At 53.2% G+C, this 25,871-nt stretch overlaps 1 protein-coding gene across 16 annotated transcripts in view; it reads right to left on the bottom strand.

The window, feature by feature from the left end:
- TBC1D22A (TBC1 domain family member 22A) overlaps positions 1–25,871 on the bottom strand; it is a 342,988-nt gene that overhangs the window by 105,427 nt on the left and 211,690 nt on the right. For 14 of the 16 annotated variants that reach the window (XR_011534636.1, XR_011534637.1, XR_011534634.1 and 11 more), the window contains one exon: positions 3,249–3,376. The exons of the other annotated variants lie outside the window; for them this stretch is intronic. Coding sequence is in view for 9 of the 14 variants with exons in the window: in XM_070599907.1 (XP_070456008.1) it covers positions 3,249–3,376 (128 nt within the window). In the remaining 5 variants the exon portion in view is untranslated. The remainder of the gene's footprint in view (positions 1–3,248; positions 3,377–25,871) is intronic. 16 annotated transcript variants of the gene reach the window in all.

Raw genomic sequence — 25,871 nt, 5'->3', positions numbered from 1 at the left:
CTCCATCAGGAAGAGGACACACGCTTGCGGTGACAGAATCACTTCACGCATCTTCCTCTGTAAACCCTGATGCTCAGACCTGCCTCCTCAGTGTGACTCCTTACAAGGACGCACGTGTGACCTTTGTTGTCCTGTCTCAGGCCCGGCAGCAGCCAGGAGAGAAAACGTGGCCTTAGGATACTGCTGGAGGCGACGTCCGTGCGACTCCACAGGAGGAAGGAGCCCGCACTCTCAGAAGGCTGAGGGGTTGCTGGGGCATTCTCCCTGGGATGCACCTTTGATCTTTAGCAAATGGCAGTTCCCAGGGCAAGAAATTCTGCTCAGCTGGAGGCCAAGGGCCAATGGCACCCTCCCGTCCACTGTGGCTATCTCACCCAGGAGGAAAGGCCAGAGGGAGCAGCTCCAGCACCTCTGTGCTGGGACCGTGGCCGGGGCAGAGGAGAAAGTGTGATGAGTGTGCCTCTGAAGGAACCCTCAGCGAGGCTGCTTGAGCACCCAGAACCCGCCAGCAGCACAGGGCAGCCATGTCCTCCAGAGCCCAAGGCTGCCAGCACCGGGGCAGCTTTCTCAGAGCCAGAAAGAAAGCTGAGCTCACAATTTACTGTCCGAAATGCAGCACGGTGCAAGAGCTGTTCACTTGAAACAGCCATTTGATCTCCTTCCTGTCAACCTTGCGCCTGCTCTCATCCACTTGAAAGCAAAGCCCGCATGCCTCCTTCAGGACACAGACCCGGCACGTCAGGGACAGGCTTGGGGGAAGAGAAGCAAGGATCCGGGAGAAATAAATGAAACGAGAGCGCGCCCTGACTGGCCCATGACGCCAGGGAGTTTAGGAACAGACAACCTCCACTCTGCAGCTGCAGACCAACCTCTCTCATTCGAAGAATTAAAATCCACACTCCAGGTCTGGTTGTGGAGGGCGGGATGTGTCCTTTCCACAGTCCAGGGAGCAGAGCCAAAGGCAAAGCTGGCATCCGTGTCGCATGGAGGCCTCACAGCCAGTCCCCACGGCACAGGCTCTCCGTGAGCTGGACGGCCCACTCCACCCATGGCAGCCCACACCAGTACGGCTTCCAGCACAGAACATCAATGCGCCAGGAGCAGGGGCCACCTCCCTGTTGTTTGGGCTATTTCTGGATCGTTTGTGCTTTTCAAATGTCTTTTTCATGCTTGTGACAACGCACCTCCTTCATTTTTGTGCCACATCTATCTAGCTCAGGGCCTGAGACGGAGTAGGTGCTCATCAACAAGCTTCTGCTGACCCACGTCCTGAGAGGACCGTAAGCCCCCTTGTAAGGGCTTACACAGTTACTGAGACCTGTAACCGCCCAGCTAATAAACACCCCACTTTAGGGGAGAGTAATCACCCGACTGCCATCCTATGATTACTGTGTATTTTCATTGCCAAAAGATGCAATACAATTTCATGGTTACTTGGGTCTGTAAAATAGAAATACCCCCAATTTTTAAGATATGAAAAGGTTTATGACCAGGGTACTGTCAGTTCAAGAATGAGTTCATGGTACAAATGAGTCAATTCATGACAAAATTTAATTTCAGGAAAATTAACTCAATAAAGATGCCACAACTGCGTTTAAAGTTTTCATACCTATTAGGAGTTTTGGCGAAGTGGTGCAGGACCATGGATGCGCAGATCCATCTTCTGGCTCCTCAAAATGCAACTGACTTAATACCTAATTTACCTGTAATGGGGACGGCATGACAAAGAGTTCTGTGTTTAATGAGGGGCCCAGGGTCTTGAACAGCCTAACCCATCACAAATGGGACTGTCCTCAATCTACGGGATGTTAAGTTTTGTTTCCTGCAATGCTACCAAGACCTGATCAACAGCACCAAGCTGATGCCACTTTGACCAAACGGCCCAAGGAGAGGCTTTACATCCAGGCAAATGGGAGCTGCCAGAAATTCTGTAACTGCCAGGTACCTAGAAAAATGAAACCAAAGTGGGGGATCTGGATGCAGTCTCCCGACTAGTCATCATTTCTGTAGCGAACACCAAAAGATGTACAAGCTGCAGAAGAGAAATGCAGAGTCAAAACACAGGTTTCAGAGCCACAAACACCCACAGACCCTGCGTGGGGCATGGGCCAGCATCGGGAACAAAGCTTTGGGTTATTGTTCTAGTTGACTCATAAAAACAAGATCAGAGTGAGAGGCCAGTGGGCCTGGGGACGCAGCCGGTCAGCAGCCAGAGCTCCCTACCCCACAAGAAGAATACATCGTTCAGACCACGGGCTTCTTTGATGGAGGGAGGGGAGGGGGCTGAGGCCCTCTGGCCTCCTCTAAGGCCCCCAGCCTCCAGCTACCATCTTCATGGACACGCACGTGCAAGGCTCCAACACTGGAGCCCACCCCCACGCCTGGGACTGATGCTGCCACACAAGGAAGCCTGCTGCCTGGGGCTCCTTCTCCCAGCCTCCGAGAGCAGCTGCCCCATCCAAGGCCCAGGAGGGCTGATGCCCACTGCAGGAAAACCCTGCCTCTTGGAGTTCAGAATGAAAACCAACCTCCACAGGGCTTCCATCCCTAGTCCACATAACGGTGCCTGCCGTCTACAAGTGACAATGAAAGGCTGCTGTGTCGCCCCGACACACAGCCTCAGCTTCAGCAAACATCTCCAATAAAATGAAAAAGTGCTAGAATAAGCAATGGGACACCTGAGGGAACAAAGGTGGTTTGTTCTAGAAAACTCAATCTCCTGAAGAAATGAATTTCATCAGAATTGGTGGAGAGTAGAAAATTTCATATTATACTGAATCTGACAGTGATTTTTAAAAATCTTTATTATAAGTAACTCAAAACATAGATAACGTGTGCATTCAGAGTATGAGTGTTTCTGGCAAATATAGCTCAGACTCAAGCCGGAGTTACAGGCAACCCTCACCATACCCCTAGGACCCCACAAAATGTAAATTGCCAGCAATCACCGGAGACATTGTCACCACACAGTTGGAATGAAATTCAGCTACAAATATAACTATTTTTGCAAGTTCTTTTTCCCTGTTTTACATTTATTCAGATGACAAGAATGCTAGAAATGGACTATTAAAAGACCACATTTCAACTGAGAAGATGCTTTGAGGCAAAATCAAGTGCAGCACACAGACTGGAGCAGCACATGGTGGGAGGTGCCGTGGTGTGGGCACACGGGCTGGGCCCCTCGAGGGAGGAGGGAAGGGCCCTGGGCCCAGGCAGCACCCTCGGGGAGACGTGCTGAGAGAGCTCACCTGGTAGGTGTCCCACAGGCGAACGGTGCAGCGGAGGGGCACCTCCCTCATCAGCAGGTTGTTCATCCAGCGGAAGGCGAACTGCAGGTACCTCACCTCGTGCTGCTCCAGGTGCCGGTGGACTTGCTCTGCATGAAACAAACACAGGCCCCAGGCTGTCAGGGAAAGCCCCTGGGGGTCCCCCAGAGCCATATCGTCCAGGGCTCTGAGGCCCCACGTCCGGCTCAGAACAACTCACTCCGACCACCAGGGAGCTCTAAGCAATGTCCCCCAGGGAGCAAAGAAGTCATCTCTATTAAAAGACTATATTTAGGGACCGGCCCCGTGGCTGAGCGGTTAAGTTCTTGCGCTCTGCTTTGGCAGCCCAGGATTCGCTGGTTTGGATCCCGGGTGTGGACCTACGCACCACTTATCAAGCCATGCTGTGGAGGCATCACATAGAAGAACTAGGAGAACCAGAATGACCTACAACTAGGATACACAGCTAGGTACTGGGGCTTCGGGGAGAAAAAAAAAAGCGGAAGATTGGCAACAGATGTTAGCTCAGGGCCAATCTTCTTCACCAAAAGACCACATTTCACTCTTCCTCAAGTAGTGCTGATGAGAACGCTGGTCTGAGAGGCCAGCAAACACTCCAGGGCTCACGGCAGAGCTCAGGTAACCCATATCTATCTGGTCCCACAGGCAGGAGCTCTTTCTCCAGCCCAGGGTAGGTCCACCAGAAACTGGCTAGAATCCTGGCATAGATGAGCTTGCCCGCTCCCAAAGACAACTTCAACCTCACCCAGGGTAAATGCCCACCTGCTCCCAGATCCCGCCAGTAGGTGGGCAAGTGGGGGCACGTCCCTGGGCCCTGGGTCAGGTGCCTCCAGAGCCCAGGTTTGGGGCACCATAAAAATAGACTGGCCTCTGAGAAGAACCAGGCTTTACCACTTGTCATTTCCCTGATGCACAATCTCCTATCAGCCATGAAATCGCCCCTCCTCATCGCCCTGCAACAGACAGCAACTCCACAACTTAAGTCACCTGCATTCCCTGCCCAGACCTCTCTGCCTCAACAATCTTCTAGAAAGGCTCCAGAGCTCAGTGAAGCACCGAGTCTGTGGAATCCTAGAAGCGTCACTCCACAAAGCAAAGATGCCAGTGATCCTGGTGACTGTGCTCCTGTTTTCCAACGCTCTGCCCCACGCAGCTCGCTTCTGACGGGCCTGGGAAGTACGGGGCTGTTTTACTGCCTAATTGGTCCAGATCAGGAACTGGGACTTTCCCACAGCGATTTCCTTTCATCGGGGCCCACCTAAGTGCTGCAAAAGTCCTCTTTCTGCACACATCTCTTCTTTAACTTCCTGAGTCACACACAGTGCTTCTCTCCAGGGCTTCCCCTTCCCAGTGGCCTGCCCTGAGAAGCGACCCTAAAAAAGTTTACAGGTTTTTCAGTTCTCCCAAAGAAAGTTCTAGAAATGGCAAATAAACAAGTCTAAGAGAGAAGTTAGTGCTCTGTTGTTCCCCAGTTTGTTTGTACTCGTGTTCCTAATAACCTGCAAGACTACAGAAACAAGGCTTTCCTAACCACTAAGCAAGAAGCAGGGGGTCAGGCGGGGGCTTGAGGATCCTGTCCTGAGACCTTCTGCATCTTTCTTACAAGTAACTCTGGCAGAAGTGTGAGCGCCTGGCTGGGAGATGCTCTCACCTCTGGGAGAGGACGCTCTCGTTGGGCTGGCCATAGAAAAGCTCCGGGCAGCTCTGGTTTCCATGACTGGAGCCAGTTCCTTCATTGCCTCTGCTCTCACTGTCACCCTCAAAACACTGCTGTCCTCAGCTCCTCAGAGCAAACACAGCTGGGCACCCTTACCTCAGTAGGCTAGGGCAGGACACCTGCAGGGCCAGGTAGGGATGGGGGATGAGGTCCCACTAATGTGTATGGTAGATACAGCAACACAAGGTCAGCCCCAACAAGACAGTGACAAATTACACAGTGGGGCTGAACAAGCCACAGGCTCACCTGTGAGCCCTTGTAGCCACACTGGGAGCAAGGTACCAGAGAGAAGGTGACTGCCTTGCAGGAGGCTGATAGATCAGGCAGTAGGTGGGACCCCAGAGGACCCCGCACTGCCACATGCTGCCTCTGCAAGGACAAATGTAGGGACGGAGGGCTCTGAGCACAGCACAGGGCAGGCCTGGACCCAGGGTGCCAGGTCCAGGAAGCAGGCAGAGCTGGAGGCCGGGCAGGGGGGGCCCCTCAGGCAGGGGTCCACTCCCCTGGATACTCAGCTCCTACAGACAGGGTTCCTCTCCCCGGAGGGGATTCACATGTCAGGGAGGGGTGTTTGTTTTGTTTTTGCTTTATTGAGAAGTCCTGGCACAAACCCATGCAAACATGCGCGAAGAATTCTGCATTTCTCCATGAACAAACCCCACCTGCCCTCGCCCAGAAAAGCTTGAGTAGAACATTCCTGTGCAAGCGTGGCTGGACAAAGTGTGGATCAGGGAACTGGCGGTATCAGGACTCGAGTCAGCTGGAAGCAAACGGGGCCACATGAGGCAGTAAGGACAGATTATCCTGAGGAATTGAAACACTATTCTTACATGAAAACCAACACAGATATGCATAAGACCTAAGATTTCAAAGGAATTTCTTCTTTGCACTGGTCCCCTTTGAGCTTCATCTTCCAAGCCCCCCGCCCACAGACGAGGGCTTATCCTCCCATCCGGGAGCACTCTGTGAGGTTACAGGGGAGAGCTAGTTGAGGAGCCCAGGTCTCAGCAACGGCCGGGGGACAGGGAAAGCACAAGGCCAGCTCAGGGGTGGCAGACCCAATGCCAGGGTGCAGTGGGAGCTGACAGTCCTCAGGAGTCCCCAAACAGAGCCGGGCATCAACCTCATCTCAGTGACTGTTAAAACACAAGTTTTCAGTCTCATCTTGACTTTCTCAATCGGAATCTTCCAGGTGGGACCTGAGAATCTGTGTATAATCAGCTTTCCAGAAGATTCGTATGTGCTAGCCACATACCTGTGCTGGGAACCCCTCACAGGGGCAAATTACAGGCACCAGCACCTAGCGGCCCCCAGAGAAAGGAAGACAGGATGCCACCTCGCATGCAGGTCCCTGTTCCAGAAGTTGCCCACGCAGGACAGGGCTGGTGTAACCCAGAGGTGGTGAGGCACTGTGATTTACTTGGCAGTTTTCTTCTAATCAACTTATGTTTTATTAAATACATTTATTTTTAAATTAAACTTGATTTCACTACCAGAAAGGAGTTTCCGCTTGCTCTAGGGGGGGCGAAGTGGTGAGTAAACAGTGGACCACACAGCGCTGGGAGGAGCCTCCACGGGCTACAGCCCCGGCAGGGCCAGACCGCCCAGCTTTTCACTGACAGGGGCCCAGGGACAGAAAGCGGTCACACTCTCCCTGTGTCCCTGGCCTGTGGGCTCAGGGGCACTTAATGCCATGACGGGGTTTCATCTCAAGACGTCCTGAGATCCCATGAATTGCCGCAGTTTGAGAAACGCTAGCTGCAGAATGAAGCAGGATGCCTTAGAGCACACCTCCCTCCTCAGCCTCCATTCCTGCCCCTCCACACGGCACCCCCTCAGGCGACAGCGGGCTAACCCCCAGCGCATGCTCTGACACTCCCCCGCGGTCAGCTGTTCCCTCTTCTCGGCCCTACAAGCACCTCTAGGGGAGCGTTTATCACAGGGTACTGGCTTCACTGCTTAGGGTCCGGGCCCACCACAGGACGTGAGCTGCTCTGGGGCAGGTATGTGCCTGAGTCACCTTTGTTCTCCAGCCCCTGGTACACCCTAGGTGCCCAGCAGGTGTCTGTCAGATGACTGAGGGAGTAAGTGAATGAATGAACGTGGAAGGGAAACCACGAATAACCCCGGTCCATCAGTCCTGGCTCCACTTCTCCACACGCAACACTGAGTTCTCAGCAATGTAATGGGAAGTTGTGTTCTTTCTAAAGAATTTAAGAATAATTTCTAATCTGAAATTATCAGCAGCTACAAAATTAAACCTCTGGAAAGTTCCAAGGGCCCCGAGTAGCCCCCCCACCAGGCCTGACCTGCCCATTCCCCATGGGGCCCATCAGCACTGCCGGCTGGCCAGGCTCTGCAAGGCCCAGGGACTGACACAGGGCGCTCCAGTCAACGTGAAACTCAAATACAATGAACGCACACAGGATCACCAGCACTTCAAAAAATGACTGAATGTACTGAACAAAGCTCTTTGACACAGAAAAAGAGGAATGGGCTTCCATGGATATGCAGTGGGCAGCCTGGGGAAGAGCAGGCCGGAAGGCTGGTGACAGCTCTGGAAAGAAAATCACTGTCTAGGAAGAGAGCGTCCGGGAGGGAGGGAGGACAAGGCAGGGGCTCCAGCCCCTGGTCCCGCTGGTCACTCCCAGCCTGAGGCTCCACGAGGCATGTGGCCTGCGGACAGCACCCAGTCCCCACACGGGCACTACAGGTCAGTGGCCTGGAGCCCCCGAGACACAGAGCCCGTCCCCTGGCCCTGTCAAGTCCCCAGCGTGGGCACGCAGAGCCCCTACCTCCTCCAAGACAGCAGTGGGATCGTCACAGTTTAATAATCAGGAAGGACTCCGAGTTTCGCTAACATGGATTCAAGTGATTTTTTTAACAGATGACAGAACACTCGGATGCTGTCCCCTCCCTCAACACACGGGTCTGTTAGCTGCGGAACCGTCAAGCCCAGTGAAGCGCGAGGAGCCATGACCCAGGCGCACTGGGCACCGGCACAAGTGAAACCAGCCAGCAGGCCGTCCCCCAACCTTGACTTTCTCCAGGCAGGGACCTGGTCTGTGCGCAGACGGGCCCGGAGCCAGGCCTGGCATGGGGCAAGCACCGGCCCGTGTGTCCACCAGCAGAACGATGCCCGGGCTGGGGGCAGAGGAGCCGCAGACTGGGCAGGAGTCAGGGAGGCAGACAGGGCCGCCGGGCCTCTGGAGCCAGGCCCAGGCCTTGCCCGGGGCGCTGCCAGCCTGCTGAAGGAGAAGGTCGCCATTTGTGAACTGGGAAAATGAACAGCTCTAATACGTGCCTTGGAGGCACGTTGACACCTTGCTAATGGAAACTGGAAAGCAAGTAGATTTGGAGAATTAAACAAACATTTCTGGAACATCTGTCAATGAAGTAACTTAAGTAAGCAGAGTACAAATTAACCCTTTCTCTTCCACAGTGAGTTCTGCCTGCAGCAGGTACAGGAACAGGCCAGCTCTCGGCCCCTCCCGATAAGACACTGATGGAGGTGACCCCATTCTCAGGCTTGGTCAGGAGGAGTCTGGCCCAGCCAGAGCATGATGACTGGCCACCCTGCACCCTCCGCCCCCTAGGCAGCTCCCTGACCCAGAGGCATGCTCGCCCTGTGCCGTGCGGTGAGGCAGTCTATGTAACCTGTCCCAGGTGCACTAGAGACAGCAGCAGACTCAAGACGGGACTCAGGTTTGTCTCTCTCCATGTCCTGAAATGACCCCACATTGCCAGATGGGCGCACAGACTCGCCCTGCGTCTCTGGGACAGCACCCTGGGCACAGCCACCGCCCTCTGCAGGGCAAGTCTGACCCCTGTGGGAAAGCATCAGCCACAGGAATGACCAGAAACCTGAGGCAGTATTAACCCCACAAGGACACAGGCAAATTCCTTCACGAACACAAGGCTCCTCATTCATCAGCTCTCCGAGGGAAGATTTATCGGGGCCCTCCACGTACCCGGCTGCCTGAAAGGAAGTCACAGAGAAGACAAGGCCTGCATCCTGCCCTGAAGGAGCTAGGAGACTGGCAGGGGAGACAGAAAGAAAATTCTACCTTGAGGCTCAAAGCTGTCTATTTCATCAGAACTACCGGCTCTGAGTGTCCTGAGAGCCTGACCTTCTCTCTGCCCAATGCAGGCCCCTGAGCCCCCGAGAGGAAAGGAAAGGCAAGTCCGTGCCCATCTGGCAGGATGTGCTCTGCGGATGTGAGGCACCTCAGGGACAGTGCTTGCTGGCAGCCCAACCCATGGCCAGGCTACACTGGCTAGACTCGGGGCCAGCAGAAGCATCCATCCCAGAATAAAGTGGGGAGCAGTCCACGCTCACGTGGAGGTGGTCGTTTTTCACGGATTACGTGGCTTCTCTGGAAGTAAGTAATGAAGAGTGATAAAGTGGGCCAGCCACCAGCTCTCCAGCCACCTTCTCATGTGCATAATGAATTTCTGGCGCGGCGGCCTCCTACTTTGAACATGTTGAAAAATGGACTACTAAACTCTAGGCATTACTTTCAATTTATATACATCAGAGCTGCAAATGTATATGCTGAAAAGATTCATTTTTCCTGTTTTATAGTAATTGTGAGCAGATGCTCTTTCACTGATAAAGGTAATTTGGTTAGCAATAATTCTGAATTTGAAATTTCCATTTCACTGGAAATAAGAGTGTACATATAATGAATGAGCAGGCAGATGTAATTATTGTCATCTTTCAAGCTGAAAAGATTTTTCCTATGAAACCCTCCTGTGGCACACCAGGGCACGCTTATTATTGTAAAGTCACCTGGAGGGTCCCTATCATGTTGGCATGTGGGAGAAACCACAATATTTGCTGGACACTTTTCTTAGCATTTTAAGCAGCAGATCTATGGACTGAAAATTCTGCTGAAACATCTAGTCTTCTTGATTAAAAATAAAAATAAATCATGCAAACATATTGTGTCCCAGGATTTATGCTAAAAAGGAAAAAACCATGTATCCCATTGACTTGGCATAAAAAACACACACCGTTTATGCAGGGCCAGACACTACTTAGATTTATTTGCCCTAAGAGTGAGCATAATTGCTCACACTCAGATACCTGACAAAGCAGACCGTTCAAAGCCCCTCCACAAAGCTGAGAACAGACGTGAACACATCACGCTTCTGCAGGGCAAGGCATGACTAGGCTTTGATTTGGGGGGAAGATTTCAATTCTCTAATCAGTTAAAAAGACAAAAAAGAACAAAAACAAGAGCCAATGGACAGTGAACACAGGCCTCTTGGCAGCCAAAAAGCCCCTTGTTCTAAGCTCGCCCACCCTCCTCATTTGCAAGATCTGGTTTATGTTAACAGCAAACAGCTAGAAAAGAGTCGGGTCCCACATAGAGGCAGGGCCCAGCCGCAACCACTGGCCAGGCCCATCTCTGTGCCAGGGGGCAGGATGAAGGAGCGGAGACAGAAAGCAACAGAAAGCACCCAGACTGGCCAGCTCCTCAAAGGGGAAGCAGTCCAGGGCTCCCAACTCAGACAGACTGCACTGCAGTCACCCGCAGAGGTGTCCCAAGAGACAGAGGGCCTGATCTGGAAGGGGACAGGCTGGGCAGACTGGGGAAGTAAAGGGGGCAGAGCAGAATCCAGGACCTATGATTCCACTCTCCAAGCACAGGGCTCCTGGGAAACCCTTGCAAGCCAACACTCTTGCCAGACCCCCATCAAGGGCAGTGAGGAGGGTCTGGCTGGAATCTGGGCCACCGGCCTATCTTCTCCCTCGGGCAGCAGGAAAGCCTAGGCCAGACACTGAGGAGCGGTGGAAAGACCTTGGGTTTAGAGTGAGGAGAGCCTGGGTTCAAATCCCAGGTAAGCTTCTGGAAAGTTCTCAAGGTTCCCAGTACCCCCAGGCTCCCCTGGAAAATGGGGAGAGCTCCAGCTCCCTCACAGCACTCTCTCAGGAAAGTTCCTGGCGCACCAGCTGCCATGCAGCGGACATTTAACAGGTGCCTGTCCCCTCCTGGCCTTTCTCTCATGCCAGACCAAGAAAAGGCAGGGAGAGCAGCCAGGCCTCGTTTCAGAAATAAATCCACAATGCAACTCCAATCACGGCAAACCACGGCCCCCAGTGAACAGCCAGGGGAGCCTGCTCTCAGCCATTTCAACACACCGAATCCACAAGCAGACGCAGCTTCCCGAGGCCTGGGGCCAATGTGTCCATCTCAGGCTCCCTTCTGGACTCTTCTCAGCCCTCACAACACAGTGAGCCAAAGTGACAGAGTGAAGAGGATTAAAGAAAACAGAGAGAAAGAGGCCAGGCTCCGGGCAAGGGGCTGTGCCAGGACCAGAGACGAGAAGACAGAGCCCTCCTTCCAGCCCACGGGGGGAGGTGTGGTCTGCCAGGGCTGCAGCCAAGAAAGGGGAGCCACCCCGTCTGTGCCGCAGGGGCGGGCGGGAGGCCAGGAAGGGCTGAGGAGAGAAGGCTGAAGGGGGCACCTGGGCCAGTCCTATGGCACAGGCCAGACTCTGTAACACAGCCAGAGGAGGATGAGGTAAGGAAAGTCTGATTCACGCGCAGTTCACCTACCTTCCACAGCAACTGACCTGCATGACCGCACATCACGTGCTTCATCAGGAAGCCTCTTTCCTAATAGAGACACGCTGCTGCATCTCAATAAGGATCACAACAATGTCTTCAAAAAGTGTACCTCAGAATCACAATGGAAATCAATAGAAAGTGAGATTTATTTAGAAAATTCAACACCATCTCAGGAATGTGCTGAAGGCGTAAAGAGAGAAATCCCAACCCCATTGCCCCCACAGGGTGCCAAGAGCCCAGAATCCCAGCTGACCCCACAGGGTGACTGTTCCACGCCTTCCTCATCCTCCACAAGCAAGACAGAGCACGCAGAAGGTAGAAGGAGAGCCAATGCAGCCAGCTCCTCAGAAGCACATCTGTACAAACGCTGCAGATGCGTCATTTTGCAATGACTCTAGACCTGGGGCCAAACTGCAGAACCTCCTTGCTGTGTAATAGGGAATGCGATGAACTTTGTCCCACCTCCTGGGACAGAGACTCAAAATCCCCGCCAAAGAGTGTCTTTGTCACGTTCATGAGGCAACTCCTGGTAGGGGGCCCCTTGGGAGGGTCAGGATGAGGACTGGTCACCAGACTCAGCCCACAATTACAGGGACAGGACTCAGCTTCCAGACCTCAGGGAGAAGAGAGGGGCTGGGGACTGAGCTCAGTCACAGGGCCCTGACTCAGTCCATCTGGCCGGGGGTGACGAAACCCCAGTACAACTCTGGAGGCCCCGGTCTGCATAGCTTTCCAGCTGGCGAACACATCCTCGCGCCCCTGACTCCCCGGGGAGAGAGGGAGCCTCCCACCCCTGGACCCTTCCCAGCCTCATCCTAGGCCTCTACATTTGGCTGGTCCTCCTCATCCGTACCCTTTATAAGAAAACTGTAACCGTAAGTATGGTTTCTGAGTTCTGTGAGGCATTCTAGCAAATGATGGAACCTGAGGGGGTGGTGGGAACTGCTGAATTTGCAGTCACTCAGTCAGAAAGAAGTGCAGGAGGACTGAGGACCATGCAAGTGCGGCTGGCGTCGGACAGGGGACAGTCTCGGGAAAACTGAGCCTCCACTCATGGGGTCTGACACTGGCTCCGGGTGGAGAGCAGCAGAACCATGCACTCACTTGGGAACAAATAGAATGTTACTGCCACCATCAAATGGCCCTGTGGGCTGCGATCCAGGAGACATCAGAGCAGAGGCCGAAGTGCAAATTCATTCTCCCAAAATAACTTCTCCAAGGCTAGTTTAACATCAAGGTCATGCCACGCAACTGCTATCTTCTTACACGCTCCACACAGGGTGGAAGTGAAGGCAAGTCGGGCCCAAAAGGCTGCTAAGCCCTCAGAAGCAGGAAGGACTAAAGGGGTCGCAGTACAATCGCAGGAAGAGGTCACACCAGATCACTCCCGGGCCCTGGGGTCAGGGATGCCTCCACTCACTCTCAGGACCCCAGCATAAACAGATGTGTGGAATGAAATTAAGCCTCCCGGCAGATCGTAAAAAAACAGTGTTTATCAGACACCACAACACACCACCTTTCCATCTCTAGAGAGGCATTAAGGTACATTTTTTGACAGTAACATAATCTAAAATACAAGTTCTTCTCGAGCTACATGGAATTGAGGTGACGCAGTATTAAATCATTCTCACTTCACAGATGCGCTCGTGAGCTTCTCAACAAGATGCCTCGAACCAAGGCTCTTTTCATATGAAGACAATAGGAAATCTGATTAGAAAAGAAGGCAGATGACAGAGCAGCTTCCCTGGGTGCCCAAAGCTCGGGGGACACTGACCGTGCTCCATAAACCACGTCAAGGACCGCCCCTGGCTGTGGACAAGTGCAGCCCAGTGGCAGCCCAGAGAAGAGAGGAAGCGGTGATGCTAGAGCAGGCGGATGGGAGCTGGAGGGGCCTAGTTCTTGTCTCTGTCCCACCCAACATCCTACAATGTTCTGGATGGGGACACAGGGAGGGTGCTGATGAAGAATGTAGATTTCCATGGGCTGCAACGTGGACAGGAAGCTACCACGTCTCAGCCTCAGGTCCCAAGGTCTGGTAGGCCGGCAAAGGGAGCCCGGCCTGGGTTGGCAGAGCTGAGGCAGCAGGAAGCCCTGTGAGGGTCTCAGGGCTTTCGCAGCCCACCGAAAATGGGTAGAAGCGAAAATGGGCGTGTGAGAGGGGGCGAGCAGGGGCACGTGCAAGTGGGGAAGCCATGCTGGAGGGAAAGAGATGAGGGCTCTATGGTATTATCTGTGCTTTGCTCACTGTGTTAGTTTCCTGATTCTGTGTAACAAATCACCACAAACTGAGCAGCTTAAAACAACACAAACTTCTCTCACAGGTCCCGGAGGTTCAGGGTCCAGGCAGGGCTCAGCTGAGTCCTCTGCTCAGGGCTTCCCAGAGCTACAATCAAGGTTGTGCTCTCATCCAGAGGCTCGACTGGGGAAGGACCCATTTCCAGCGTCATGTAGATTGTTGACAGAATTCACTAACTTACAGATGTATGACTGAGAACCCTAGCTCTTTGCTGGCTGGAGGCTGGAGGCCACCCACAGGCCTGGCCATGGTGGCTTCTCCAACACAGCCACCTACTTCAACAGCAAAAGCAGACTCTCTAGCCAGTCTGTTAAAATGCAGTCTTACATACTGTAATGTAAGGACAGGACTGACATCCCACCACCCAAGAGTCTATTGGGTGCATTCAAATCACAGGTTTCACTTGAGTCCAGCCTGAGATTCCAGAGGCATGAAGACCAGATCCTGGGAATCACCGCAGGGTCCGTCAGCCACACCCACTCACTATATTTGCCTTGGCAGGAGCAAAACCATCTGGCCCGACTAAGCACCAGCCACTGTGTTCTCCTTTCCAGCAGGGCAGGGAGAGGGAGGGCCGAGACTCACCAGCAACTGCAGCCTGGTAACCTAGCCATGGCCATGAGTCAGGAGAGGAAGAGGAAAGCTCTGCCTGACTGACACCTCCACACCAACAGGCGGGGCCCTTCTTTAAATGGGGAAGACAGCAGAGAAAAAGTAAACTAGCTAAAAGAGCACAAATGGCTCAGTTTCCATATCATCTCATTGCCAGCAGTAAGAAAGTCCTGCCATGACCCAAATCTGCAATGAAATTGAAGACATATAGCTTTATACATAGAAGTACTCCCTCTATCCTGATGCATGTGAAGACTGTGAATACCGCCACAAAAAATACCCATTGGAGTTCTGACCCTGATCTGAGACTCCCCACGCCTGGTGCTGGTCAGCTGGTCAGTGCCTACCCACATTCAAGACTCAGCTCAAGCATCACTGCCCTCTTGAAGCCTTTTCTGACCTCCCTCCACACTGAGAACTAACCTCCCCTTCCCCAGCACCCCACTGCGTAGCCTGGAGACATCTATGAGAGCAGCTACAACACTTTAGTGGCCTTGGTGGTTGCATGGCTATCTCTCCCATTAAACCGTGAACTCGTACTGACAGGCAAGCCTTCTGATTCTTTTCCATGCCCAGGACCCAAAGGGCAAGACAATCAAAGTTTTCCATTAAAGTGGGATGGGTGGATGGATAGACGGATCGATGGATAGATGCATAGATGGTTGATTAAAGGGTAGGTGAGTGGATGGATCAAGGAGGGAAGGAGAGGATGGAGGAGAATGTTCAATGAGGGAAGGGATGATGGATGGGATGGAAGATCCTAGCATGCCTATGGAAAAAGCACCTTCCAGGGGCCAGGCCCATGGCTGAGTGGTTAAGTTCACACACTCTGCTTTGGCGGCCCAGGGTTTCGCCCGTTCGAATCCTGGGTGCTGACATGGCACTGCTCGTGAAGCCAGGCTGAGGCGGCGTCCCACATGCCACAACTAGAAGGACCACAACTAAAAATACGTAACTGTACCAGGGAGCTTTGGGGAGAAAAAGGAAAAAATAAAATCTTTGAAAAAAAAAAAAACACTTTCCAAAGTAAGTTCTCTGACCCTGATATTTTCCTTGTCACAAACCATTACTGAAGAACAGAGTACAGTTGAGGAAACTGCTGTGTTTTGAGGGAAGGAAGGGATTTCATTCCATGCCTACGAGTAGAGACACTAACATGCAATAAAGATAATGAAACTGGACCACATATATAAGCACAGGACTACGGACTCTGGCTCATATCAAGGAAAAAAACAGTAGAGCACAAGTAGTGTTAGTCAAAGACTTTAAAAATTAATAGGATGTAATCTAAGGTACAGATTCAAAACTAAGAGAACACACTCTAAGGTGCGCATGTGTAAACTACAAGAGTCTGATGTAGGATAAGGAAAGAAAGTGGAACATGTCATTCCAACTCAGTCCATTTTCCACATTCCCGACACAATGCTGATTACATCGCCCTACTACCTAAAACCTTTCCCTGGCCCCCAGGAAGCTGAAATCCCTTGAGCAGGCGTCCAGGTCCTGACCTGGCCTCGTTCTTCTCCCACGTCAGTGGTGTCCTGCTAAACAGTTAACACAACAGGCTCTCGGGAGAGAGGCCCTGATTTGTAGTATTTGTCAATTTCTATGGCAACTCTGAGAAGAGAAGGGATCCCAACAGAGTGGCTCAGCTCACAGGCCGACTTTCAGGAGCTAACGTGTCACCTCCCAGCATCAGAACGTACATGCCAAGAAAGCAGGGAGACTGGCCAGAATCAAAAGCATGGTTGCGGGTCTTACCCACGTCTGGACTCCTGTACCACGGGCCTGAGACTAGTGTGGCTGGACAACATTCACTGAATAATTGGCTCTGAGCAGCACATACACTGTCCCATGTTGACAAGGAAGTGGTGCAAAGATGGGAGGAGGTGAGAGAGGGGAAGGAGGGTGGATCCTGAAGTACGCTGCCCAGTCAATTCCTCCAGACTCAAATTAGGCCCCTGAGTCAATTGCTCATGTGCATCGTGCCCACACTTATTCTCACCTCCCTCAGCACAGTCCACCACCAGGAGCCATTCCTAATGATGACAACAGCCCCGTGAGCAGGAGACACTGAGGTGGCGTTGCGAAGCAGCAGCCATTGCTTTGTGGTTATTAAGCATCTCTAGAAACACAGCCTCGTGTGCTCAATACCTCACACGGTGCTCAGCGCCTCATGCCAAGTGGACATTCACTAACTGGTCACTGACAGCTGAAATCCAGATAAATGTGTGCAGTTGGCCAAAGGGAGGGAGAGTCACTGGGACAGACAGACAGCCTGGTTCCAAGAGGCAGGAGAACGGGGCCGAGGGAAAGCAGAGAAGAGGCGGCTTAAATTAACAGTAGTCCAATTGATGACTTTGTTTTCTCAGATTCAACTAAAACGGTAGACCAGTAGTCTTCACGCATTGACTGAGATCACCAAAAGAACTGAATCAAGGATAAAAACTTGCATCAAGGCACAACAGTGCTGGATAATGACAGTGCTGAACAACGTGCACGCCCAGCCCAGCCCGGCACTGATGCACAACACAGAGATGCTGCAATGCAGGCTGAATACAGGGTGACGCCACCACCCCAAACAGGCCGCCCCCTTCCACCGACAATGCCGCTATAACTGTAACCATCCACATTAACGCAGGGAGGCTGGGAAGACCAGTCACAGGGGCCGACGCCCAGGCCCTCAGCCACCATGCCTGGGAGTGACCAGATGAACGGACACAGAGGGCCCTGAGATGCGCACTCCACTCCTGCCCACCCTGCACAGAGCCTTCCAGGAAAGGCCCCTAACGCTGCTTGGCACCCACTCAGTCCGGCACCCAGGGTTCTGTGGGAAGCAGGCTGTACAGAGAATAATCCGATTCTGGTGTCAGTGGCCAATTTTGTGTCCTGACACGGCAGCGCCTTACGGACCGTTTCTCTTCTGTTCGGTTTCAGTATTTATGAACAACCCCAAAGCTGCTGAGGGACAAGCGGTGAACCTGTTACAAGAGCCTCAGCCGCTACAGAACAAGCAGGCCAAGGCTCATCCAGGCACTCAGCTTCCACACCTCTTTAAAAAAGTAACCAGAGTGTATTTTAAAGCAAGGAGTTTACTTTATCAGAGAATATCTGTTCAAGGAGGTTGTTTATTCATCATCAACGTACTCAAAGACCTAAGGCCCCTTACCCCGTTCTGACAGAAAAGGGAATTTTTTCACATTTCTAGCACTGAAAACCTAACCCCAGATAACTGAAAAATTCTTATTTCCCATAATTGCTCTCAGGAGGGGCAGACTGCAGTTCATTCTTTGTTTTCTTATCTGTCATATGAAAGCCTTAAGTGTCCTTTGCTTCATTCCCTCTGCACCCAGACATTCTCAGGCTGCTCCCAGAAAAACTGAGCATAGGCAGAGCCGGTATGTGCCCAGAGCCCACCCCACCCGGCCTCTCAGAAGACCCAACCTGACTCTGTCCCCTCCACGAGCACTCGGGGAGCACCTCTCCTCATCTCCCCTCCAACCCTCGTCCAGAGACAGAAGCGTCACCATCCACCGCGGACAGAAACCACCACTCCTGGGGTCTCGCTCCGCCAGCTCAGAGACAACCTCCTCTCACCTCCCATCCCCCATCATCTCCCTCCCATTGGCTTTCAGACACGCTCATGAGACTTTCACACAAAATGCAATTTTCCACCTTGGAGCTACTCTATTATCTCATCCTTTTCAGTGGAAAATTTCCTTAAAAGGCCTCCTACACCGGGGCTGGCCCCATGGCCGAGTGGTTAAGCTCGCGTGCTCCGCTGCAGGCGGCCCAGTGTTTCATTGGTTCGAATCCTGGGCGCGGACATGGCACTGCTCGTCAGACCACGCTGAGGCAGCGTCCCACATGCCACAACTAGAGGAACCCACAACGAAGAATACACAACTATGTACCGGGGGGCTTTGGGGAAAAAAAGGAAAAAATAAAATCTTTAAAAAAAGAAAAAAAAAAGGCCTCCTACACCAAGCTTGAGAAATTTTGAGCATCAAAATACTTAATGATAGCAAAGACTTATAACCTCTTGAATAAAATAGGAATCCCCAAGTTCAAACATATAAATAAATGGGAGAAGGGAAAGCCTTTCCTTATGGTAGAAAGCTAACTAACAAACATGGAAAAGTGGTGGAGTTAGAAATGTCAGCAAAAACTGCTTCAGGCTAAAGGCCCCATTATCGGCCACTCAGACTGGTGTCTAACAGTCTGAGGACGAGCAGGACAGCTGCACAGTCTCCATGGCCTCCCACAAGATGCTTCTGAACACAAACAGGAAGCATGCGCTCTACAGTGGAGCAGCCTGGCGGATACCTCCCAGCCCCGATCAAGGGGTACGTCAGCACTGGCGGGACAGCCCGCGCCACATGTCCCCGACACGGTGCCCCGAGAAGGACACGGCCATATGTCTGCAGCATTCCTGCGAAGCTGCACGACCTGATCTCACCACAGGGAAGCATCAGACAAGCCCAAATTAAGACACGACCTGAAAAAAACAAAAAAGCGACATGCGTGCTTCAAAAATGACGGAGACCTGAAACCCCAAGAGAGGCCGAGTTATGCTCCAGGTGAAAGGAGACTGGGGAGAGGATAACTGAGTGCCCTCATGGTCTGGGGCTTTCTCTCGCAGTAAAGGGCGCAACTGGGACAAGGGGTGAAACGTGAACAGGGTCTGCAGCGGAGACCCCAGCACTCTATCCATGATCCTCTCCTGACTCCTTGACAGTTCCGTGCTCAGCTAGGAGAATGCCGTCATTTTGGGGAAACACACTGACACATCCAGGAGTAAATACACGAGTCACTCACCATCCCCCACTGCCACCTGGACCAGGACTCCGGACCCCTGCTCCCCCGAGCCCCATCCCTGCGCGTTCACTCTCGGGCTCCCTCTAGGTCAAGCCCAGGCCACCGCCTCTCTTGCATCCCTGGAACACCCGCAGCACTGAGCACCCCCTGCCCTCAAAGCCCCCATCTTGAGACGAGACTGCCATGAAGCTGGGCAGCACAAGGCAGGTGCGTGTGAAGGCTGGTCCCACCCCCCCCCCACTGCGTGACATGGGCCTTTCCGGGTGCCTCTCATCTGTTTCGTGGAGTAAAGATAAACAGAACCAGAAACCTCCTCTTGCTTGTCCTGCGCCCAGAGGAAATCACTTCCCAAGGTTCTGGCCAGTCTATTTCTCCTAGAAGACAGTGTCAGCTCAAATCCTGCTGACCACTGTCTCCTTTGACAAGTGCCTGCCTCTGGGAGGGAGCCGGGGCGGCAGGGACAGCCACCGCTTGCACAGGCACAGGGTGCAGTGGGCAAATGTGGAAACGCAGACCCTAGGAATGCAGGGGTAATGCTGATAACAAAGCACAGGGTAAGGGGAGAGAGCACGCGAAGGGGCTGCATGCTGCTGCACGTGGTCGAGGTCAGCCACGCAGCCCGGGGCTGACACTCAGATCCCATTCCTGGGGGCCTCGCCAATGAAGCCTCCACTCAGGCTTCCAACGAGGAAACAACGAAAAGAACATTCTGGAGATAAAGGCAGCCATAACTGGGGGCAGAGCCACAGGAGGTCCATCCAGCTCCATGTTAAAGGACATCAGGAAGAAGCCAGGAGGAGCCGTGCAGCAAAGGACAGAGCTCAGGGGTTCCTGCGTCGTAAACGGAAGGGCTGTGCTGTTCCATGCTCTGGGGGACAGCAGAGTTCCAGAGCCTCCCACCGACAGGGTCGCAGCGTGGGCAAACAAGCTAGTGCTCTCTCTGTGCATGCGCCGCTTCTCCCGGCCTGGCCCTCAGGATGAGCGAACAGTGGGGCCCTTTTCCCAGGACACCTGTGTAAACTGACTGAGGCAAGGACAGCACTCAAAATATTTAACAGCAGGTATCTGGAAGGCAGCTTACCCAAGCATCTGCCCACAGGCTCCTCGGGAGTGCGGCGACCAGCCAGGGGCCCACAGCACAGGAGCAGGGGACCTAGGGAGTGGGTACCAGCATCTGCACACTGGGGTCTGGGCTGCCCTGACCAGGCTGGCTGACAGGCCGGCAAGTGATTGGGGGCCTCCTGCAACCCAGGGCTCCCAGGGCCAAGACAGAGGGGGTGCACCCAGGACCAAGGCACCAACGCCCAAATTCGCACAATTTTAACGAGCTGGAGAAGGCTAGTCCTGCTTAGAAGGGCTGGGTTCACGTGAAGCAGGGAGGGAGCAACTAGGGAGATGCATGTTGAGACTCCTACGGTGGCCCTAATTCAACCCTTAGCTGCTCAGCCACCCCAGGAGGCATCTGAGGTGTGGAGGGCCCAGTGGAGACTCAGGAGGCCAGGCAGGGGCTGAGTGGCAGAGAAGCAGAGGCTGCTCTCCGTGAGGAGATGATGGGGAGGAGGACACCCCCGGTCCTCCACTGCCCGTGCTCAGCGCTGGGCCTAACCGCCCAGCCACACTGGCCAGCGTAAGGCCAAGAACCCAGCAGGCTCCAGGAGCCAGGCTGCTCCGAGGAGCAAGAAGACCTCAGCCTACCTGGATTTGCCGGCCCAGCAGGTCTTTCCAGCCCTGGCTCTCAACTGCTGTTGTCAGTAAGCAGACAACAGTACAACAGCCCATATCGATAGTGCCACAGGAAACTGCTCCACCCGAACGACTACACATATACATGTGTGGTGGCAAGACAAGACACAACCCTGCTGGAGCTCTTTCTTCACTTAGGGCCACGCCAGAACAGCAAGAGGAAGATCACCAAGTAGGAAATTAGAGATTCAAGTGGAATTGCAGGTTTCCTTGTAATTAGAAGAGACACATCCAAGTGTAAAAAGTGGGTGGGCCATGGTGTTCTCACACCTCTATAATTCAATCAATTAACCAGGGAGCTAAAAGCATTCATTGTTCTCAGGATGCTCTGTGCAGATCAAATGAAGAGAGCTGCCTTCCCCAAGTGGGTGACAGTGTGAGGACACTCACAGCTGCTCCTCCAAGGGACCCCCTCCAAGCTCCCCCAGGCACTTTGTCAGTATCTGCAACCCAGCTCTTTCAGCACCCCTCAGCTCCACAGCCAATTGAGTAGTGTCAGTTACTGGGCACACATGATGGGTGACTTGTGACAGTGGCTATCTCTGCTCTCGCCTTAGCCCCATGACAGCCTGCTGTGTCCCCAGTGTTCCCACAGGCGTGGCAAAATGAACGCCTGGTGCCTATGCATGTGAGTTACCAGAGACGAACCCATGGGTCCACATTCTTACTGCTTCATGCCAGCGTGCACCCATGTGCCAGAGGACAGGGGTGGCAGCGCCCCGGGGAGCCAGTCTGTACAGACACTTGGCACAGGGCTCTCAGCCACCCAGGCAGCTGGGAAGCAGGAGGGCGGCTGCCTCCTCATGGCTGCAGCGGGTTCCACAGAGGGTCACTAAGAGCCCCTGAGCAGAGCTAGGCAGGAGTGGGGGCTTCCCACATGGCAGCAACAAGAGAGACTAGAGCAGGCACACATACTCGCACACACACACATATGCACAGCACCTCCAGGAACTCTGGCCGAGGGGCGACAAGCAAAGAATCCAGGGTCAAGAAACCCCACATTTCATCTGTGTGACTCAGGCAAGATGCTCCTCTCAGCCTCAGTTTCCCCATCTGTCCAGTAGAGATACCGTCAGCTCTGACCTCCTCCACTACACAGGGAATAAATGAAATCCAGAACACATGCTGCTCAGCAGAGTGCCAGGGACCTGGGTGGAGCTCAGTAAGCAGTGCACACTCACCAGCCATGCAGAGGCATTCACTGGCAACGTCCGGTGAGACCTCTTCACCAGGGCCCACCATCTGGGACACCTCATCCTACCCCAGGATGACCTAAGAGCCGTTAGAGAGATTTCTGAGCACATGCATTCACCTCTCCTCCATCCCAGTCCCCCACAAAGTGACGCAAGGGGGCAAATACTCAAGTGCAAGAGAAGAACAAGAAGGAAGATCTGAGAAACTAGAAAGAAATGGACAAGCGGGGTCTCCCCCAGGGGCCTGAAAAGCTCCAGCCTGAGCCAGCACTTCAAAAAGCCAAGAAGCAACCTGATTTGCACTTGACACCCACATCTCAGACACCGGCAGCACAGCAGACCCCTGGAAACGGATGAGGCAGGCTGGAACACAGAGGACCGGTCTTTAAGAAGCAACTAGACATCCCCCAGCCTAGCAGCAGCTCCTGCTCTCCCCAGAGCACAGGAGGTTTATCTCCAAAGACGTGAACCCAGGGGTTTCCGGACGGAAGGGCCCGGACACAGCAGAGGGCGGGAGACTCGAACTGCAGGAAGATCCACGGCATGCGCTCTGCCTGCACTGTCCTCCGTGCAGTGGCAGGGGTGTGGGACTGCAGAGGGAAGCAGCATGACTGAGCTCGGAGAAGATGAGAAAGCACCGCGCCTGGAAGGCTGGGCCCCTCAGGGATCCACAGCCCGAAGCAGAGAGGACCCAGGCCAGAGGGGCCATCTCGAGTCCACCTTCGTCAAGACAGGAGATGCCTCTACTGCCTTGCATGAAGGGCCATGGCTCACTGGCCTGGAAAGGACAATGACCTCCAGAGCAATAAGCTGTCCTCCTTCCGTCAACCTCTGGCATGGAAATACCCAGCTGCCAGTGCTGCCTCCTGCCCTGATTTTAAGAGGGACGTTGGTTCTTTATGGTTTGGGAGATAAAACCACTCATATTCTCTCCAGCAACTTGTAACCAGGAACAAAAACGACTGTGGGGAATCATTTCAAAACCAGTTTGATGGCCTACATTCAAAACTAAGACAACTTTTTCTTCTTAAGGTCATGGAGAATCGCCGTATTTGGAAGTCTCTACTTAGAATTTAATTAACTAGTCTCGGTTTGGCAATAAACTCCAAACATCAATCTTGGGACGGAGGGTCACAAAGATACCATCATTAAGGAGAAAAGCATCTAAATCATGAGTTTGGAAGGGCTCATGTGCTTGCATCTCATTACTCACTGGATGGCCATCACTGCCTCCTGGGTAAACACACGCCCCACCAGAGCAGCTGCAAGTGAAATGCTAACAGCGGGTTGCTGTTCCTGTACAGTGTCTCCAAGCAGTTCCAGGAAGCAAAGCCCTGGGAAAGTTACAGACGCACAAGAGGCAGAGACAGCGTCTCCAACACAAGCGCACCCGCCCGGCCCCCGCTTCCCTGCATGGGGGAGACCCCCTCCCCGGCCCACCCGTAGCTTGGCCATAACTGGAGCACAACGGCTGCCCAAGGCCATAAAGTGGGCTGGGTGGTGGTGGCCAGATGCTCTCAGGGGGCCTCTGCTCTGAACAGGGAGTCTTTTATGATTCCTGCTAAGTGCAGGCCTGGAAGAAAGAAATCCCGGAGTGACTGTTAATGTTCCATCCTCTAACACAGGACAGAACGTCCTCAGCGGTCAAAACCCAGCCACACACACATCAGCACGAGGTTTTAAAAAGCGAGCTAATCCCTCTGTTCCGCGAGGGATTTAAGTGTGGCCCTTCCTGTAGGCCGCTAGCCCCAAGAGCCTCTCAAGACCCTGCCGGCCCAAACATGGGAGGAGAGTCGTCCCTCTCTGTCTGGTCAGGAGGGGCACCTGAAAATCAGCTTAAATTGGGAGGAAACCAGGAAGGGCTGGGAAGGCGGTGGGGCAGAGCAGAGGCACAGCAGGGAAACCAGGGAAGGTCAAGGAAGGTCCCCAGCAACAAGGCTGCAGCCCCACTCTTCCAACATGCCACTCCGGCCTTGGAGACGGCAGGAGGGGCCACAGGCCCGACCCTGAGGTCCCAAGACCATAGTGGGGAGGCCCCTGGGACTGGGCTCATGGAGCAAAGGCTGGTAGGTGCAGGTGGGGGAGGGCAGAGGGCGGTGCAGCACTGCACCATCTCAGGCCACTGTGGCTACAGGCCCTGAGCCCGGATCCTCTGAGTCCCTGAACCTCCACATATGCCTGCAGACCCCGTCTCTCACAGAGGAGGCGAGCAGTTCAAAGCACTCTGGCAGGCATCACTTCCCTGGAGACCCTGACAACCCTGGGGTGGTGGGAATATATCTGAAGACTGTCACTCAAGATGAAGGCTCCTCCAAAGGGAAAGCACTGTCTCTACAATCGCACGATGGTCAATTAGGGAGAGAAGCCGGTAACCCCAAGAGGCTCACAGGTCACAGCGAGGAAAGGGCCCAGATCAGTCAGAGGGAACCTTCACTTTGAGGCAAGACAATTCTCAGAAGATCACAAGAGAGTCAATTCTCACCTAGTCAGCCAAAAACTGTTGTCACTTGTACAGTATGTGCAATATTTTTCTGTCACTTTTACAAATGATGTAGCAGTAGCATGGGTTGCACTGGCACAAATTATGGAGCTTTTCCACACATCAAATCACCCATTCTATGGATTAAAGGGCAGTAGGATGGGGACTTGAGAGTCTCAGGTAAAAGAGAAGCCAGGGAGGAAACCTACATGGTACAACGAACATCCAGAGACTAGAGTCACAAACACGAAACTGCTTTAACTCCCTAAACATCCACTCTGTAAACACAGCGTTGCATCTTCAAACTATATTGAAGCAACTCAAAGCCACGAACATTGCGGGAGCCGTCATGTGCAGGGCACTACAGTAAACACCTCCCCGTTAATCCACCAACACATCCTGAGCACACTCGGCACACTGGGCCTTCGTTGCCTGCTGGGGCTCCGGGACGCAAATGCAGGCCCACGCTCAAAGCCAAGGAGGAGGGACCACAGCTCTTCATTTAAAGAGGGTATATTCGATTTTCTGACCCCCTTGCTCCTGACAGGCTGGCACAGAGGGTGGGCACGAGAAGGCATGACATGCTGGCCAGGAATCCAAGAGCAACCTCACAGGGGTGGGGGACGAGGGTCTGGTAGTGGGCATCGCTGCAGCAGCTGCTCCCCAAGCAGATCCTGGGGCACAGGCAGGGATGGGCAGGACTCTGAGCCCGCAGCTCTGCTGTGTTCAGTACCAACCCAGCACAGGCAGAGCTGGAGGCAGCATGGAGAGCACCCAGCCTATGGGGGAAATGAGCCCAGAAAAGGGGCGGGGCTCTTAAAATAGGGATAGCAATATGCCACTGTGTAGGGTGGTTGTGAAAAGTCAACGCGATACTACAGACAAACAACTGAGAACAGTGCCTCGTACACCACAGGCACTTAACAGGTGCTAGCTGCTGTTATTATTATTATTATTAGCAGTAGCAGCAACCAAGTTCAGAGTCAGCGATGGAGGCTGAACTAGAACCTGGGCGTATATTCCTAATTATTTTTTGGATTATACTAAACTTCCTCTCTTTCTTTGATTTTTTTATACTGGGTAATGCATCCCTCTTCCCAAAAATACAACAAAATATCCATGTAGGTTTTCAATTGGAGGCACATTAAA

This window comes from Equus przewalskii, chromosome 29 (assembly GCF_037783145.1).
Source record: "Equus przewalskii isolate Varuska chromosome 29, EquPr2, whole genome shotgun sequence".
In the NCBI taxonomy this organism is placed as follows: domain Eukaryota; kingdom Metazoa; phylum Chordata; class Mammalia; order Perissodactyla; family Equidae; genus Equus; species Equus przewalskii.
The sequence above is the reverse complement of the archived record's forward strand: the minus strand, read 5'-3'. Positions and strand labels throughout refer to the sequence as shown.